The sequence below is a fragment of the Sparus aurata genome, chromosome 20, assembly GCF_900880675.1.
Source record: "Sparus aurata chromosome 20, fSpaAur1.1, whole genome shotgun sequence".
NCBI classification, from domain to species: domain Eukaryota; kingdom Metazoa; phylum Chordata; class Actinopteri; order Spariformes; family Sparidae; genus Sparus; species Sparus aurata.
In genome coordinates, this window is record NC_044206.1 from 9729334 (window position 1) to 9746115 (window position 16782).

The window sequence follows — 16782 nt, forward strand, 5'->3', positions numbered from 1 at the left end:
GCTAATTTGCTTTTTGCCTCGGTGAAAAAACAATCTGTCTCCCGACCCGTCCCTCTGCAAAAAAAGGGACACCAGAGCTCACACTTCTACTAAGTTCTGCCATTCATCGCCGAGGGAACCCGATTAGTTGATGTTTAAGGGCTCAGAAGCAGCGCTCTAGGCTCCGTCATGATGAGTTTAGCTGGTTAGCGAGCTACAGCCGTGCACAGAAACAATAAGCTCTGTCTGAACAGGAAGTGAGAGTAGAACAGACGATGGTGAGAGGATGGGAGTTTATCATTTTGACAGGACAGTAAGAAGTTATCTCAGAAGGAAAAATGTACATACAAGAAAGTGTGCACGCCTGTTTTTTTTTTTAAAGATTGTGTGTCCTTACGCTGGTGTATTTGTGAGCCTCTCCCTCCATGAAGTTTTTGTTGTAATGTGACTGACTCATTTCTGTTTCAGTGTGCCATTAATGAAATTAGAAAAAGATTGATGGCCTTTCCCTGAGTGGTAATGTGTATATTATTTAGTTTTGTTGCTCCCTGTGTATTCTTCTCTCGCTGCTAAGACAAGCACACAGCTCGCTGCAGAGGACGACACAGTGTGCATAATTGGCAGAAGCCCATTGTTTATAATTGATTGTAAAAAGAGTTTTACCATCTCAGTTTGTGTTTTCGATATCTTGTTAGTGTAAATGTGGCTAACCTCTCTCCCTCTTTTCGCTGCAGCCCTGTCGATGCTACGGTCGAGTGAGGAGCAGGCCCCTGTCCCACAGAATAAGTTCATGGGTGACATCGAGGAGCTGGCCGCCAGCTATGAACGCAAACTCATCGAGGTGAGCGCCGTCGCTTCTCATTCCTTATGGTCCTTACCACAATTCTGTGTTCCGGATGTTCCTTTTTCCCATTGAGGGAACACATCATTGTGAATTGGAGGGTTGTGAATGCATTACTTTTTTACATAACAATCTTCTTCATTTAAAGGAACAGTATAGCAGTTTAGGAGATACTTTTTTTCACTTAGTTGCTAGGAGTTTGATGAGAAGATGGACAACTTTTTCATGTCTGAAGGCTACATATAGCTAGCTAAGCGTAAACACTGGGAGCAGGGGGAAACTGTCGGCGTGAAGCCTGTAACCATCGTCACCTCACATTAAAGGTGCAATATTTAATTGCCCTGCTCTCAAATTCATACAAATAGCATATCACCATATAACCGCTAACTGCTGCTGACTGTAGATGCTATTAGCTATTTAGCTTAGTTAGCCATGTAGCTAGCAGCCCAGCCTGGGAGCTTTGAGGAGTGTTATTGAAAGGACGGGCCAGGGCTAAATGGTTAGCATGCTAACTTCAGTAGGTGTCTCTGCAACTCAATACATAGATATCTTTTGATTTCTTCACACTTTGTTGACAATTTTAGTCAGTTCTTGAATGCTCTAAACAAATTTTCTTACATATTGCACTTTTAATGCCTGCTGATGAGACTCCTGGTGGACACCATCCTCGCTAAGAAATAGCCTGGCACATAACTCATAAAAATGTTACATACATGTTTTTGTTTTTGTGTACAAATTAACAAGATATAATGTGTATATGTGTACAATGCGATTTTTTACTTTGAAAAGAGCCAGGCTCGCTGTTTCCAAATATCCAATATTTCCAATAAGATACACTAATTGTCTGTTAGCTCAAGCTTGTTTTACTGGGCTGACATTAGCATGGTATCAGTCTACTCATCTAACTCTGAAGATGGCAAAACAGCGTATTCCACAAAATGTCAAGCACAATTTATATAATTACTGTTTATCAGGAAACCATGGTTATTTCTAGTCACTTTATATGAAATTGGGTCACATAACCCAGTTATGTCTTCATGATAAGGTCATCCTGTTTGCTTTACTTTACGATTTTTCTATCTCAATGTCCCTCTTTGTGTCATCTGCATTTGCTCTGTTTGCTCCTGATAAATAGCACAGTTCACTATATTGTTGCTTCAGCTGCTGCCACGCAGTGCAAAAAGTAGTGGAGCAGCCACTAATCTTGTTTGTTAACAGTAATTTAATTTATGTGTGATAATGATTTATTAATGCCATTGAGCCTCTTGGAGCCTTGCACTGTGAAACACCCGAATTGGTCCATTAGCAAGCTAAGTTGTTTTAAAGTTTTTAGGGCTCGTGAAAGCCGTGTAGAGCCCGACTACTCTGTCTAAATAAAGGCAGCTGTTTTAAATCTGCAGCTGCATTGATTTAAAACTCTTAACAGCAACCAGAGCGCCTCCCTGAGCTGGTTCTCCTCAAAAATATTGATCACAGTGCGTGGTTAGGATCTCTAACTGGACATCGGGGCGTAATGTTACTGACTGTGTGACAGAAGATGAGACACTTTCCTGTTAGATTGACCAATGAGGAAACACAAGAGTGACAACATCTGTGCATTGTAATGGGTGGTGAGGTGTGGGGGGGCTGCTGCATGAATAAGTAATCCACAGTTTTATATTTTTCAATAAGAAGAAATCCCGCCTGTGTTTGGCCAAACTGTGTTTTCACTTATTTATGCACATGTTTGTGTAATGCATTTTTAATGGTGTTTACTTATTTATTTGTCCATTTGTCATTCTTGATCCGGTTTGGAGGACCTGGGTGGGACACAATCGCACCACAAGCTCTTCTCTGATCCCAGGCCAGCCAGGCTCTGCAGGTTTTTGTTTAGATAAGCCTGTCATGCAGAACGCAGGTGTTTTCCTGTCTCTGATACGTAACAAGTTGCCTTGTGGAAATATATCACAAGGTGACAGTGGCTGAAGCAACGAAGGTGGTGCTGGTTCTTCACCAAAGGACACCCGTCAGTATCTTAATCACAGGATATTTTTTGTTATTGTTCACAATCAGTTTTTTTATGAAATGAGGAAAGAGGAGGGTAACAAATGAAGTGTGGATTTGTAGATATTAGTTTTTGTGTGTATTTGTGTATTCATTCTGGCTCAGCAGTCCTACTGTCCGTCCTGATGCAAGGATTCATAAATTGTGTCATTTACATGAGCAGCTGTCGACACTCCTTATTCAGCTGTCTCGCAGCAGCAACTGAGACAGAATCTGACCCAGCGAGGTTATTGATTTTTGAAAATGTCACATCGAGCCTTGTTGGATACATACAGGCCTGCCAGACACAAATAAATATTGGACAGGGCTCAGCCTTCGTTAACGTGGGAAACACGCCCATGTTTGTGACCTACTTCAGTTTTAATTTAGTAATGCTAATGCTGTGTATTGACTTTGACTTGTTTGTATTTGAGCCAAGTCTCAAGGCACTCTATGCTCTTTTCCCCCTCATTCTCTTCTGTTATAAAACGGACCAAGTCTCAAGATAAATGCTCTTGATTAAAGTTTTGAAAGTTCCAATTACTGATTTCAGCATTTAAGGCATTAAATGTGGCACTAAAAATTAAACTTAGATTTAGGGGGATAGTAAAGGGGATAGCTAACATCTTCACTCCATCACCCTTTTTAAAGTACACATATCTTTATCTGTCGTCCAGCAGAAGACGTCCAATATTCACTCTCCTTTTAGCACTTTAGTTGCTAATTGCTCCACTAAGCTAGTCCCCAACTTTGCTCTTCTGCTGTTTGGTGCTGGACAGGTAGTGTAGTTGTAGTTCATCTGGTTTATTAGAGCTTATTTGCTGAAAACAGCTGCCAGCTGAAAACCTGATTAAGGAGAATGGAGTCTGCAGACCGGAACCACCCAAACAGTGAGCTCCAAAGAGAGAAAACACTCTGCAACTGAGGCAAACTGTAAACTTTTGTGATATCGGACTTGGGTTTGGTACTATGATGAAAAGCACATTTAACATTATACATAGTCACTTGATCCAATGTTAATGTGAACATATTAATCAGTGTGGCTTTAATGGCATTTTCTTTGCACTCTTATATCTTCCAGTTAATGCAGAACATGAGTAGTGGTAAGATATGCATCTGCTAAGGAGGTTATGTTTTCCCTTGTGTCCAGTTTGTTGGTTTGTCAGCAGGATTACACAAAAACTGCAGAAAGGATTTCCACCAAACTTGGATGGAAGATTGGTCTCAGCCCAGAATAGACCTCATTTACCTTTTGGTGCTGGTCCAAATAAAGGGACGGATCCAGAAATGTTTTCTTACTTTCTTCAACATTGCAAGAAAAGGCACTTTTTTTGACAAATGTCTCGGGGAATAAGGCATGGATGTTGATGGGAACACTGGGGCCATTTAGGTGGCTGGTATCAATCTGTGAATAGAAAAGGTGACTTTTCATCCTTGGCAGAGGTATGCACTCTACTCAGTGCCATTCTAGTTTAGCCGTGATACACAGAGTAGGTCAAGTGACTTTGAAAATGACCATAGTGTTAATAGTGTTAAACCGACTTCTTAGTTTTTCATACCTGAATTCTCTTATAAATCTCATTTTCTTTTTCTTCATTGCTTCCTTCCTTCCTAGTTTTGCTCAGTCTTTAAAGTCATATTAAGCTGAATAAGAATGTAGCCTGATGTACTGCAGTGACTTGAGGAGGAAGCTTTTATTTTTACCCTCTGATGACTCCAGGACCTTCTCTTTTCCTGCCGCCCTCTCACTCGATTCTTCACTACTCGGCTGTAAGAGTGAGAAAGCGATATGAGGTGTGTTCATGAACGCGTGCATTCAGCAGATGTGCACAGTTTTGACCAGATGAGTGGGGCTTTCTCACATGAATCCACATGGATGTCTGATTTAAGTGGCTTTAAAAAGCTATCAAGAATAGGAGGACACTTTAACATATCATGATGGACCGGTGCCTGAAATGAAAAGGAACAGAGAGTCAATGAAATGATGAGAAAGGAAATGAGTGAAAGACGGACGAAGATAAAAAAAAAAACAAAGAGGGAAGAGAAGTGAAACTACAACAACTTGTGGGGATAGTGGCATAAGCAATTTAATTTTCAACTTTATTGCCTGGTGCTTTTAATTGTCTGTGAGTAATAAAAACAGATTACATAATGCGGTTAACATGTCCATGGAGGCTTCTGAGAAACAGCACAACTGCACGACATTGATCTGTGAGGCTCGAGTGATAAGGAAAAGGTGGGCAGGGAGAGATGTAACACAACCTCTTATCAGTGCACACAAGCTGTTGGTGTCAGGCTGAAGGGGGCCGTCGAACCATCTTCTTCAACATGTGAGCCTAGAAATCAGTTGCCCTCACCTGAAATTTTTAATCACTTGTGGAACTAAAAAGATAAAACCATTGATTTGGCATTTGTTATTATTACTGTAAGGGTTGCCCTTTGTTATTGATTCATGCTAGAGTGTTGTCAATATTATTATTGTCAATGTCAATTGTCATAGGGTCAGAATACAGCCACAGGCTAGCAAGTGGAAAATAATGAAACAGGAATTCACAGAAAAGAAAGATTTCTCTGAAGCGATTGTGTGTGTGTGTGTGTGTGTGTGTGTGTGTGTGTGTGTGTATATATATATATATATATATATATATATATATATATATATATATAGATATAGATATAGATATATACATACATATATATACACATATATACACATATACATATATATACACATGTATGTATATATGTATATATATGTATGTATATGTGTATATATATGTATATATATGTATATATACATAAACATATATATACATATATATATACATATATGTATATATATGTTTATGTATATATACATATATATACATATATATATACATATATGTATATATATGTTTATGTATATATACATATATATACATATATATATACACATATACATACATATATACATATATACATACATGTGTATATATATGTATATGTGTGTATATATGTGTATATATATATATATATATATATATATATATATATATATATATATATATATATATATATACAGGACTGCTTTGAGTGGACAGACTGGGATGCACTTGTTGAGCCACATGGAGAGGATCTCGACAGCATGACCGACTGCATCACTGAATACATCAGGTTCTGTGAACACACCACCATGCCAACCCGGACTGTACGCTGCTTCCCTAATAATAAGCCGTGGATCACCACTGACCTGAAAGTCCTTCTTAACAAGAAGAAGAGGGCGTTCAGGTCTGGAGACAGGGAAGAACTGAGGAGAGTGCAGCATGAACTCAGGGATATGCTGAGGGCCTGTAAAGACGCCTACAGGAGGAAGCTGGAGGCCAAACTCCAGCAGAACAATGTGAGGGATGTGTGGACTGGTATGAAGCAGATCACTGGGTGTAAGGTGAGCGGCAGACAGTCATCGGGCAGCCTGGAGAGGGCAAACGAGCTGAACAGATTCTTCAATAGGTTCAGCTCACAGCCTTCTGTCGTCTCCCTGACACCTCCAGACCCCCACACACCCTCCCTGCCCCAAATGCTTCCTCCCCTCCCCCCTCACTCCCCTGCTGTGAGCTCTCCTGTGCAGCACCTCTCCTCCTCCTCCTCCTCCACCTCCTCCTCCTCCACCTTCACCTCCTCCTCCACCTCCTCGTCCTCCACTGAAGACACCGGCAGCCTCCCCCGCATGACTGTGACTGCAGGCCAGGTAAGGAGACAGCTGGAGAGACTCCACCAGCAGAAGGCTGCAGGCCCTGACGGTATCAGCCCCAGGATCCTGAAGACATGTGCCAGCCAGCTGTCTCCTGTCCTACAACACCTCTACAACCTGAGCCTGGGTCAGGAGAGAATACCGGTGCTTTGGAAGACTTCCTGCCTGGTTCCTGTTCCAAAGAAGTCAACACCATCAGACCTCAATGACTATCGACCAGTGGCCCTCACATCTTACGTCATGAAGGTGCTGGAGAGACTGGTTTTGGCCAACCTGAGGCCGCAGGTGAGAGCCCTGATAGACCCTCTGCAATTTGCTTACCAGCCCCACTTGGGAGTTGATGACGCTGTCATCTACCTGCTGCAACGAGCCCATTCGCACCTGGATGGTGGAGGAGGCACTGTGAGAATCACATTCTTTGATTTCTCTAGTGCTTTTAACACCATTCAGCCACTGCTACTGGGGGAGAAGTTGCGGGGAATGAGTGTAGACGACACAATGATCTCTTGGATTACTGACTACCTGACAGGCAGGCCACAGTTTGTCCGTATGGGCAGTGTTCTGTCTGATGCGGTGGTTAGTGATACAGGAGCTCCACAGGGGACTGTACTGTCTCCTTTCCTGTTCACCTTATACACCACTGACTTTCAGTACAACACCGGGTCGTGTCACCTGCAAAAGTTTTCTGAAGACTCGGCTGTTGTTGGGTGTATAAGTGAGGGACAGGAGGAGGAGTACAGGGCACTGGTGGACAACTTTGTGGAGTGGACTGGACAGAATCACCTGCGGCTGAACATCAGCAAGACCAGAGAGATGGTGATAGATTTCAGGAAGAAGAGAAAGACGGCTTTCCAACCTCTGTGCATTCTGGGAAAGGATGTGGAGGTAGTCGAGGATTACAAGTACCTGGGTGTTACCATCAACCACAGACTGGACTGGAGATCTAACACTGAAGCTGTTTACAAGAAGGGGATGAGCAGACTTTACTTCCTGAGGAAGCTGAGATCCTTCAACGTGTGCAGCAAGATGTTGGAGATCTTTTATCAGTCTGTGGTGGCCAGCGTACTTTTCTTTGCTGTGGTTTGTTGGGGAGGCAGCATCGGAGCCAGCGACACCAACAGACTCAACAAACTGATCAGGAAGGCTGGCTCTGTGATTGGCTGCAAACAGGACACTCTGGAGGCTGTGGTGGAGAGGAGGACACTGAAAAAACTGTTATCCATCATGGATAATCCTCTCCACCCTCTCCAACTCACACTGGTCAGACAGCGGAGCACCTTCTCCGGAAGGCTGCTTCAGCTTCGCTGTCGTAGCAATAGATACAGGAAATCTTTCCTGCCACAATCCATCACTTTATACAACAACTCTCTCACCTCTGCCTGACAGAGAACTCTGGTCTCTCTACTGTTTTGTTGTATATATTATTATTGTTATAGTATATTTTGCATATTTTGTTTTGTTGTATATATTATTATTGTTTACTGTTTATAGCACACTGTGCACTGTATATATACACTATGTATATATTGGATTCTATTTATGTATGAAATGTTTTATTTGCGGACCCACTACTGCTGTAACAAAATAATTTCCCAGTCTGGGATCATTAAAGTAATTCTATCTATCTATCTATCTATCTATCTATCTATCTATCTATATATATATATATGTATGTATATATATATACATATACATATATACATATATACATACATACAAACTCAGTCTGCAACGTACAAGGTAATTTAAACGTCATTATACAACACAGGGTTGCATAACAAAATGGAAGGCGATGAACTCCTTCCCACCACATAGATTACAGAACATATATGCAGTTATTTATATACAAATATACATACACACATAGTCCATCTGTATCTTTTGATAATATGGTCGGCATCTTCACATAAAAATTGTAGTTTGCAGTCCATCTCAGCTCGTCCTGCAAACTGCAATATGAATACTTCCCCCCCCTCAAAAAAAATCCCCAAAACATTCTGGCTAAATGACAGTCTACATTATATAGAGACAAAGTGAGGGTTTATTCATGTTATATAAAGAAAACACGTTTTTATCCTTATGGGCAATGAAAACCTCTGTTCTCTCTCAGCTTCTTAATATGACTCGTTGCGTTCTGATGAACTAACCAAAGACATAAATTAGGTGCTCTTTTTTCATTTGCCAAGTTTCCATCCAAATTTAGCGCAATGTTGCAAAATTAAAAAGCTAATTAATACTAGTTTCCATCTACCTCTGTACTTGAACAACAAGATAAGCAGACAGTGGAGTTTAGTCTCCAGTTGTCTGACATTAAACCAAGAAAAGTGCAGGTATGGACAGTAGTACTACAGGTGTCTGAGCTGACCAATCAGAGGAGACTGGGTATTTGGGAGGGGGGCCCTTACAGAGACAAGCGCTAAAACAGAGCTTGTCAGACGGGGGGGGAATACTAATAGTACTGCGAGATGGACGATACGCTAGAAAATGAGCATAATATGCCTCCTTTTAAGTGGATGGGGCTCAGCTAGGTGACAGTGATGTCATGTTCTTTTGTGCATAAATCAGCATTTGGCAACATTTGAATCATAACGTGATGTCAGTTGGTAGGTCGTTTTATTACTGTACATCACACATGATCAAAGCACACCCACACAGTCCTGATGAAGCGGATCAGCGGAGTGTAGATGAATAATATCTAACAAGGTTTTTTTTTTTCTGCTTTGATTTTGCTGGTGTAAGCATGGAGATTCTCATGAAGGCTGTGAAGATACATGAAGTAGCTTGTGTGACTTTTGTCAGTCTCAGTCAATGACCATCATATTTAATGGGTTACTGTAGTACGTTCAGTTCTCAGCACTTTTTTAGAGCAGTGGTCCAACACAATAGCCTGAAGAGATGATGTCCCAGTGCAGACTAATACTGTTTTGTAATGTGTCCATTTGGCTCGTGAAAAAAGAATGTGTTAGAATACTTGAAAGTGTTAACCATAATACAGACTGGAAGCTGAGAAACCTCAGCAGCTGTTAATAAAAAAACACAAATAAACCTGTGCAGAGGTAGTAAGTGATGGTCAGTCACTGCTACAGAGCAACACACTCAAGATACCCGCGGATGTAAATGATTAGAAAGCAGCTCAAACTAAAGCCTCATTACATCATACAGTCGTGTTATAAACCAACTCGTCTGTTGTTCGTCAGTCGTCTGACTCACATCCAATAAACAAACAGACTCTGACTACATTTGAAGTGTTGTGACTATGCTGCTGCAGTTACAGCAGTACTTTTTTTTTCGGTTTTGTTATCCCATGGTGTATTTTTGTATCTGCTGTGTTGTATTGATAAGTAGAGGGAGAGTGCTTTTGGAGGATAGAGAAGAGATATGGGTCAAAACTTCCAGTGGGATCAGGGATTCTCCCTTTGATCCACAAGCTCATTAATTAACCATAAACAACATCAAGAACACGAACAACAATTACAAGCCACCGACTCAGAGTCTCCTCTGCTCGGAGAAGAGCGGCAGTAATAACTGGGAGGATATGAACCGATGCGCCTGTATAACGTCTGTTGTCTTTGCTGTGTAATGCAAGTGAATGTGACTCTTGAAAAGCCAAAAATACTGCATAATGCATGCTCTTGTTCTCAGAATAATGCAGGTGAATCTGCTTTGAAGTGCTCACACACACTCAGAGAACAAAAGCCTTTTCCTAGGCCTTATTAAATTAGCTTTCGCTGGAATCATTTTTTTTTTGTTTTGTAGGACTCCATGTAAGGATGTCCATGTTCAGAAGAGGAACGTATTAGTAAAAATCTTTTCTAACTAATGCCTTTGGATGCAAAAAGCGTAATGCCATAATGATTTCAGGTTCTCAGTTACGATTTGTAGGCAGTTAATTCCTCTTTGGATTAATCATTGAAGACCTACAGCGCTTTATTAAAACTTAATGCCCCTGCTATGGAGCTTAAGGATGTGCATGTATGTCAAAGTCATACAGTTCATCTTGGCTACTTTTAGTATTATTTTATTATTTCAGAAATGATGCGGTGGAGTCTTGCTCGTTGGTACTTAAGCGCTGCAGCGGGATGGTGAGGTTTGAAAGTCTGTTTGAAGCAAGTTTAATGTAATTAGACTTTTGCAGGCCTTGTATTCTGTTTGCTAAGAACCTTTTAGTCGCTACATGTCTCAAGCTCACCGTTCTTGCGTGGTAACTAACTCAAGTAATTAACCCTAACCCTACATATGATGACATGCTAAAATATCGAGACTTAAACTGTGACTGTGGCGTGCAATGCTAAATAGATAAACAGCATTGTCCTTGCATTTGCAGGATAAAGCTTCTTAATAGTAGAATTAAATAACAGTCCGGTCTTCTAGTTTTCCAAGTGACGCTAATCATTCTAACATTGCTGTTTGGCTGCTGGGTCCACATATTTGATGATGCTGTATTTTCAAACAGCACAACAGTTGCCTCGAAAAAGGCTTTTATGATGAAACTAAGCAATGTGTTTGAAAGGCAAACTGTCTTGGGTAAAGTGTCACCTGAGTTTAAATGTCCCCACCTCCAACAAAGAGCAAGAAAGAGCTGCTAATGTTAGCTTTTAACAGTGATAGCATCCAGGATTAGCGCACACAGTGGAGAGAATACTACACAATGCATGTGCTGGTTGTGAACATTTGCCGCAACCCCACTAACTTATGTAGGAATAATAAGCTAGTAGCTCAGTTTTTACTACTGTTGATAGAAAGCTGGTTAGCCTGACATGCTAAAAACCGCAGTTTACGTTGGAGACGATAAATACTCAATTTTTTACACTGTTGCTCTTGGTTATTTGGTTTTGGAAGGGCTAAAATACAAAAAACGCACACCTCTCTGTACTCTTATAATGTTAAAAATTGCCTCTCCATGACAGACCAGCCATGTCTATTTATGGTTGCTGAGCTATGATGGGAAAATCGTAACGACTGAACAAGTGAAAACTCCTTTACCATGTTTCTACAGTTATCCTACCGGCTGACTGCTGTTTAATCCGCTGCCTTCGTACGGCCATAGTCCTGTCAATGTATATTCAAATTTGGGCTGTTGATAGTGAAAGTGACTACTTTTTTAATGTAATCCTAATCTTAATCTGTCCAAATACTTTTGGCACGCATAGACTGGGAGAGCCGGCTCTAAGAGAGGGCTTTAGTACTCTCAGTGTTCATCTGGTTGTGATGAAAATACCCCGGAACCAAAGCTGGCAGACTGTACTTTAACATTGTCATCACTGCGGCGTGTCAAAGTAATAATACCGCATAACTAAAAAACATGTGATCCAAGTGCTCTTGGAGCTTTGCTGTATGATGCGGCAGTGACAAAGAGGTGCGTCTGTACCACGGGCCAGATTTAGCCTTTTTCTATAAACTCCTTTCTGTCCTTTCTGTCGGTCCATCTGCCGTTTCTCATGTGCTCACACTTCTTAGCTTGCCTCTCTCGCTCTCTCTTTGTATCGTTTTTTCCACCTCGGTTCAGAGTGGACAGCACAGCTTGTGATGTCTATATTGGTCCTTTTCTCACCCTCTTTTTCTTCCTCTTTTTTTCCGTCTCTCAGCCGCGTCTCTTCATGTTTAGGAGCAGCTGTGCTGAAGTGAGTCAGGAGCGCCGATAGAGACACAAGCTGCATTTAGATTTACAAAGTAACTCAGTATTGGCCATATTCCCTTTGAGGTCTCACCCAGTTTAAGATGTTTAAATGAACCTTTGATACCATGCGACTGCAATGGGTCTCCCTTCTGCCATGAATAAAAAAGACATGAAAGAATTTTCCTTTCAAGTCCCGGTGTCCTGCCCACTATGAAATGGTCCCAGTTGTAAAATGAATACTAAGAGCCTTTAGGTTTTATGTAACATCACATGACATGGTAACGTATCCTGAAGATGTCACTTGTTAAGAAACGATTCAGTTGAATATGTTATGAAATGAAACACAGTGTATGAAATTAATGAAGTCGTATTCTAAAATATGTACAGTATTGGTAGCAGTCTGGCGCATGATCTACTGTATTTGTGTTTTGTTTTGTTAACTTTTGTAATGTTGTCACAACAATTTTAAAGCACTTGTGCTTTCCTTTAAATTCAGCAGTGAATACATTACATTAGTCTGTTTCTTTCCCTGTAAAAACGTATCAGTTTCTCGCAGCATCACTGTAAAAGCCTGTCTGCTTCTGTGCCTCAAGTGTAGCTGTTAGAACACACTGTTTAAACTGATTTCACCATTTACAAGTTTAGGAGTATAGGATATTGATGGTAAACATGTGAAATTTTACAACTCTAGTAAGCGGTAACTAACATTGGCTACTTCTTTGGAGAAAGAAAAAGAGTGGAGAAAGTCAACCAGACTCTGTTTAACAAAACGCTAAATTCTGAGACTTGTTGATTAGGAGAGGCTGCATAAACTTAAAGAAACGCTCCATACAACTTATTCTTTAACTATGTAGACCTACTTGTTCATTCAGCACATTATATCTTTGTTTAAAGGCCTTGTATCCTTTTGTTCTACTGATGTAGGTTAATATTTGCACACAGAGCGGGGAAGTGAGACCCCCACAAAGCTCAGATTATAACTCAAACCCTGGTCACTTACCAAAGTAATCTCTCTGAATCATCACTTATGACCCTCTAGAAGTTTGGTGGTGTTTGTATCTGCAGAGATCCTGCCCTCTCGCTGTACCCTTTTAATTTAGTAGCAAGCCTTATTTTCTTTGTTCTCACTAATGTCGCTCCCTCTCTTCACTCACTCTGTTGCTTGCTTGACCGCTGCTAATTTCTCTCCGTGTGGCCAACTTTGAATGGTGTGTCTGCAAACAGCGACCCACTAAACCTCCGTAGCATACCTTTAGAATAAAAGCTATAAAAAGAGCGGAGGTGTGTGAGTCCAGACAGAAGCCCTTGATGCATGTCTCCTGGTCTGTCACCATAGCAACGAAAACCAATTTTTCATCAAAAACACAAATACATGCTTCGAAGGGAAGCGGCAACAGATGCCAACATTTCTGGAATATTTTAGCCAAATCAGAACGAGCATGAGTAAACCATTACCAGTGCCAAGGTTCACGTGCACTTTAACCCTGCCACCGTACTGTATGTGACCCTGTGCACTAATATCAACTCTCCCCTGTCCTCTCTTTATGTCCCGCTCTGCCCTCCTCTTGCCGCTTGTCCGTCCATCTTGTACGCTGACATGTTTTCATATTTTTTTCCATCCTCTTGACCTCATTTTTCGTTCACCCCATTCATCGCTTGAGTCTTGTCTAATTAAGGTTATTAGGTTTTGGGTCGGCTATATCACTGCTCCTCTCTCGCTCTCCCATTCTGTCTCCGGCTCTTTTTATGGGGGCTCCGCTCAGCCAAGGCTTTCTTAGCCTTTTTTATTCAGGCCAGCTCAGCTTGGCACAGCTCAGATCAGATCATACACAAGAGAGAGGAGAGGAAGAGGCACAAAGAGATTCAGTAAAGATGGGAGAGGAGCGCAGAGGGTGGAGGATAAGGCGTTGTGTGAAGGAGGAGATTGTGTGTGAGTGTCTGCATGTGTGCTTTGGTAAGGGTGTGATGGTGTGAGTGTGTTTATGTGGGAGAGGAGGGCGGTCAGCAGCACTTGGGTGGCACTTCACTGTGATGACTCCAGCAGTGTTGACAGTTGCATCATGCTAAACCAACCCTGCAGGCCATAAAAAGTGTTTGATAACATACAACAGTTTGCATCACTGCTCTGCTTCGGCGCCCAATTTTATTAATTGGGGCAAAAAAAAAAAAAAACCTTCTCCAGATTACATGCATACCTTTTAAATGTGTGGCAGATTACATCATCACTATGTTCAAGTTGGAGCCAATAAGAGCTGAACTGACCACCATTTTTTTATTTGTTGTTTTGGTCCTGACAGTCTCCTCAGTGTTTGGTATACAACAAGAGTAATCTTTACTATGTATTTACTTGTTAATCTGTACAGCGTCACTGAAATAAACGATACCAATTTGTCTATTACATACAAAATACCAAATATAAACAGTAAAGTGTACTGCAGAGGGTTCAATATGCAGTACACTTGTCATTACTGAACATATATGAGTAAGGTCACTAAATCATATTTCCCTTTAATAGTTTTAGATCTCGATCTCTTACTTAAAGTCGGTACACTATGGACAGTATAAATGTATTTATTTAGAATCTCTTTCCACCTCCCTACACTTGTATTTTTAGGGTAATTTATTTGCCAAAAAGAGACAAAAGACAGTGAACAAAGTCAAAGAGAGATTTCATTGCTAGCAATGATTTTTTTATTTTTATTTCTATAGATTGCGTGATAATATCAAATTTCTTTTGCCATGCTATGTGTGTAGTAAAAAACTGATCGTGACAGCCCAACATAGACCTACTGAATGTTTGCCCTACATAAAATCCCATTGAGGAAAAAAAAGTATCTTAATTGTACTACAGAGAACTTTTAACTAGTTATGAAACAACCTCAGTTTAACAATGAAGCCTCTATATCACCCACATAAGCATATGAGAGCATCAGCTACAATTTGGACTATTTCTATGTCATTATTATATATGATTCTGACTTATCCAGGTGCGATAAGGTCTCATATGCTTATGAAGGTGATATAGAGGTGTCATTATTAAACTGAGATTATCAAACATTATTTAAAAAACATTATTTTAGGACATTATAACACTGAGATTGTTTCATAACTAGATAAAAGATCTCTGTAGTATGATAAGATACTTTTTAATCTAATCAGTTTTTATGGAGGATTAAACAGGGCAAACAGTCAATGGATCTGTGTAGGGCTGTCACGATCAGACTTTATGACTTATCCAGGTTGGATAAGACTATTAAGAATATATTTTAAAGCAGAGTGCTGAGGATGAATTGAGTGTGCTCACTGCCTGACAAAAGAAGCTTAATCTTACAAAGCCTCAAATATACTGAATCGACATGAATACTGAAAAAAAGAAAAGAAAAGTAGAATTAAAAATGCCTCTTTCTTTTACTCGCTTTTAAAACAAATTCACATGCTAGCCAGATAAAGATGTCTGGACACAGGGCGATGGTGCTCATAGCGCTTTTGTCTACAGGGGCCACAGGTCTTCTTGATGCCTAACAAACACATAGAATACCTCTCTCCCCTCATAAAACATTTAGAAAGCAATTTTTTTCATTAAGATCTGCATTGTTTACCTCCCTGATTGCTAGCTCATAGTCTTCTTCTTCTGTTTTCACATTCCTGAATGTGTAGCACATCGCTAGTGTGCCTGCAGTGCATACTGTACAAACAGAGATACAGACAAAAATACAAAAATGATCAACAGATATTTATGATGGCTATGTGTTGCAGCGATGTCAGCTAAAGTTAGCATGCTATCAGCTAGCCCCAGTCTGTCCTAGTCCAAAGCTCACCAACACCCCCCCTCCACAGTTCAGACTGCCAGCTGCACTGCTAACTGAGCTAAATAGCTAATGGCAGCTACACTTAGCAGCAGTTAGTTGTTATTATGGTCATATGCTGCCCACTAGTTCTCTAGTGTGCCTTAAGTCAGGAAATACACTTCTATTTTTCTCATGAGACTGCAAACAGACCTGTAAACATGAAGCTGATTATTCTTGTCCCATTCTTGTCCCAGAGCATTTCATCACTGGTCACTTTTGCTCCTGATCTTTGATAGCATGGTGTCTTCGGAAGCTTCCTGCTCGCCTGTTCATCCATGGCTTCCAGGCTTCTGATCAGTCCTGCATCCCAAAGCAGACAACAGCAGTCTGTCAGGCTTCAACTCTGCTGACTTGTCGAACTGTCAGGTTCATTGTGATGTTTTTATGGTTTCACGCTCAGAGCTTTTCAACTTCGAACTGGTTTCGCCTCGAAAGAAATTGTAAGCCAGTCCGTCACCTTCAAGACTAACACGTTTTCGCTCGGGTTGTGAGTGTCAGGTGAAAAGAGTCATTGAAAGCGGACACACACACGCGCTGTATTCTGATGACACTCGCAGCTCATTCATTAAGTTTTGTTTGTGTGCCATGTCCTTTGCATCCAATTTATGTCATTGTTTGTCATGTTTTTTCTTTTTGTATTCATTCTTTGTTGTCATGCCAACAGTTAAACTCAACTCCAAACTTAACTCAATCTGACAGCACCCTTTAGCGTTTGAAGTCTCCATAACTACCTTGCGCTGTC

At 40.8% G+C, this 16782-nt stretch overlaps 1 protein-coding gene across 1 annotated transcript in view; it reads left to right on the plus strand.

Annotated features, from left to right (window-relative positions):
- snx29 (sorting nexin 29) overlaps positions 1–16782 on the plus strand; it is a 151864-nt gene that overhangs the window by 74878 nt on the left and 60204 nt on the right. The window contains exon 15 of the mRNA XM_030400820.1: positions 714–820. Within this exon, the coding sequence (XP_030256680.1) occupies positions 714–820 (107 nt within the window). The remainder of the gene's footprint in view (positions 1–713; positions 821–16782) is intronic.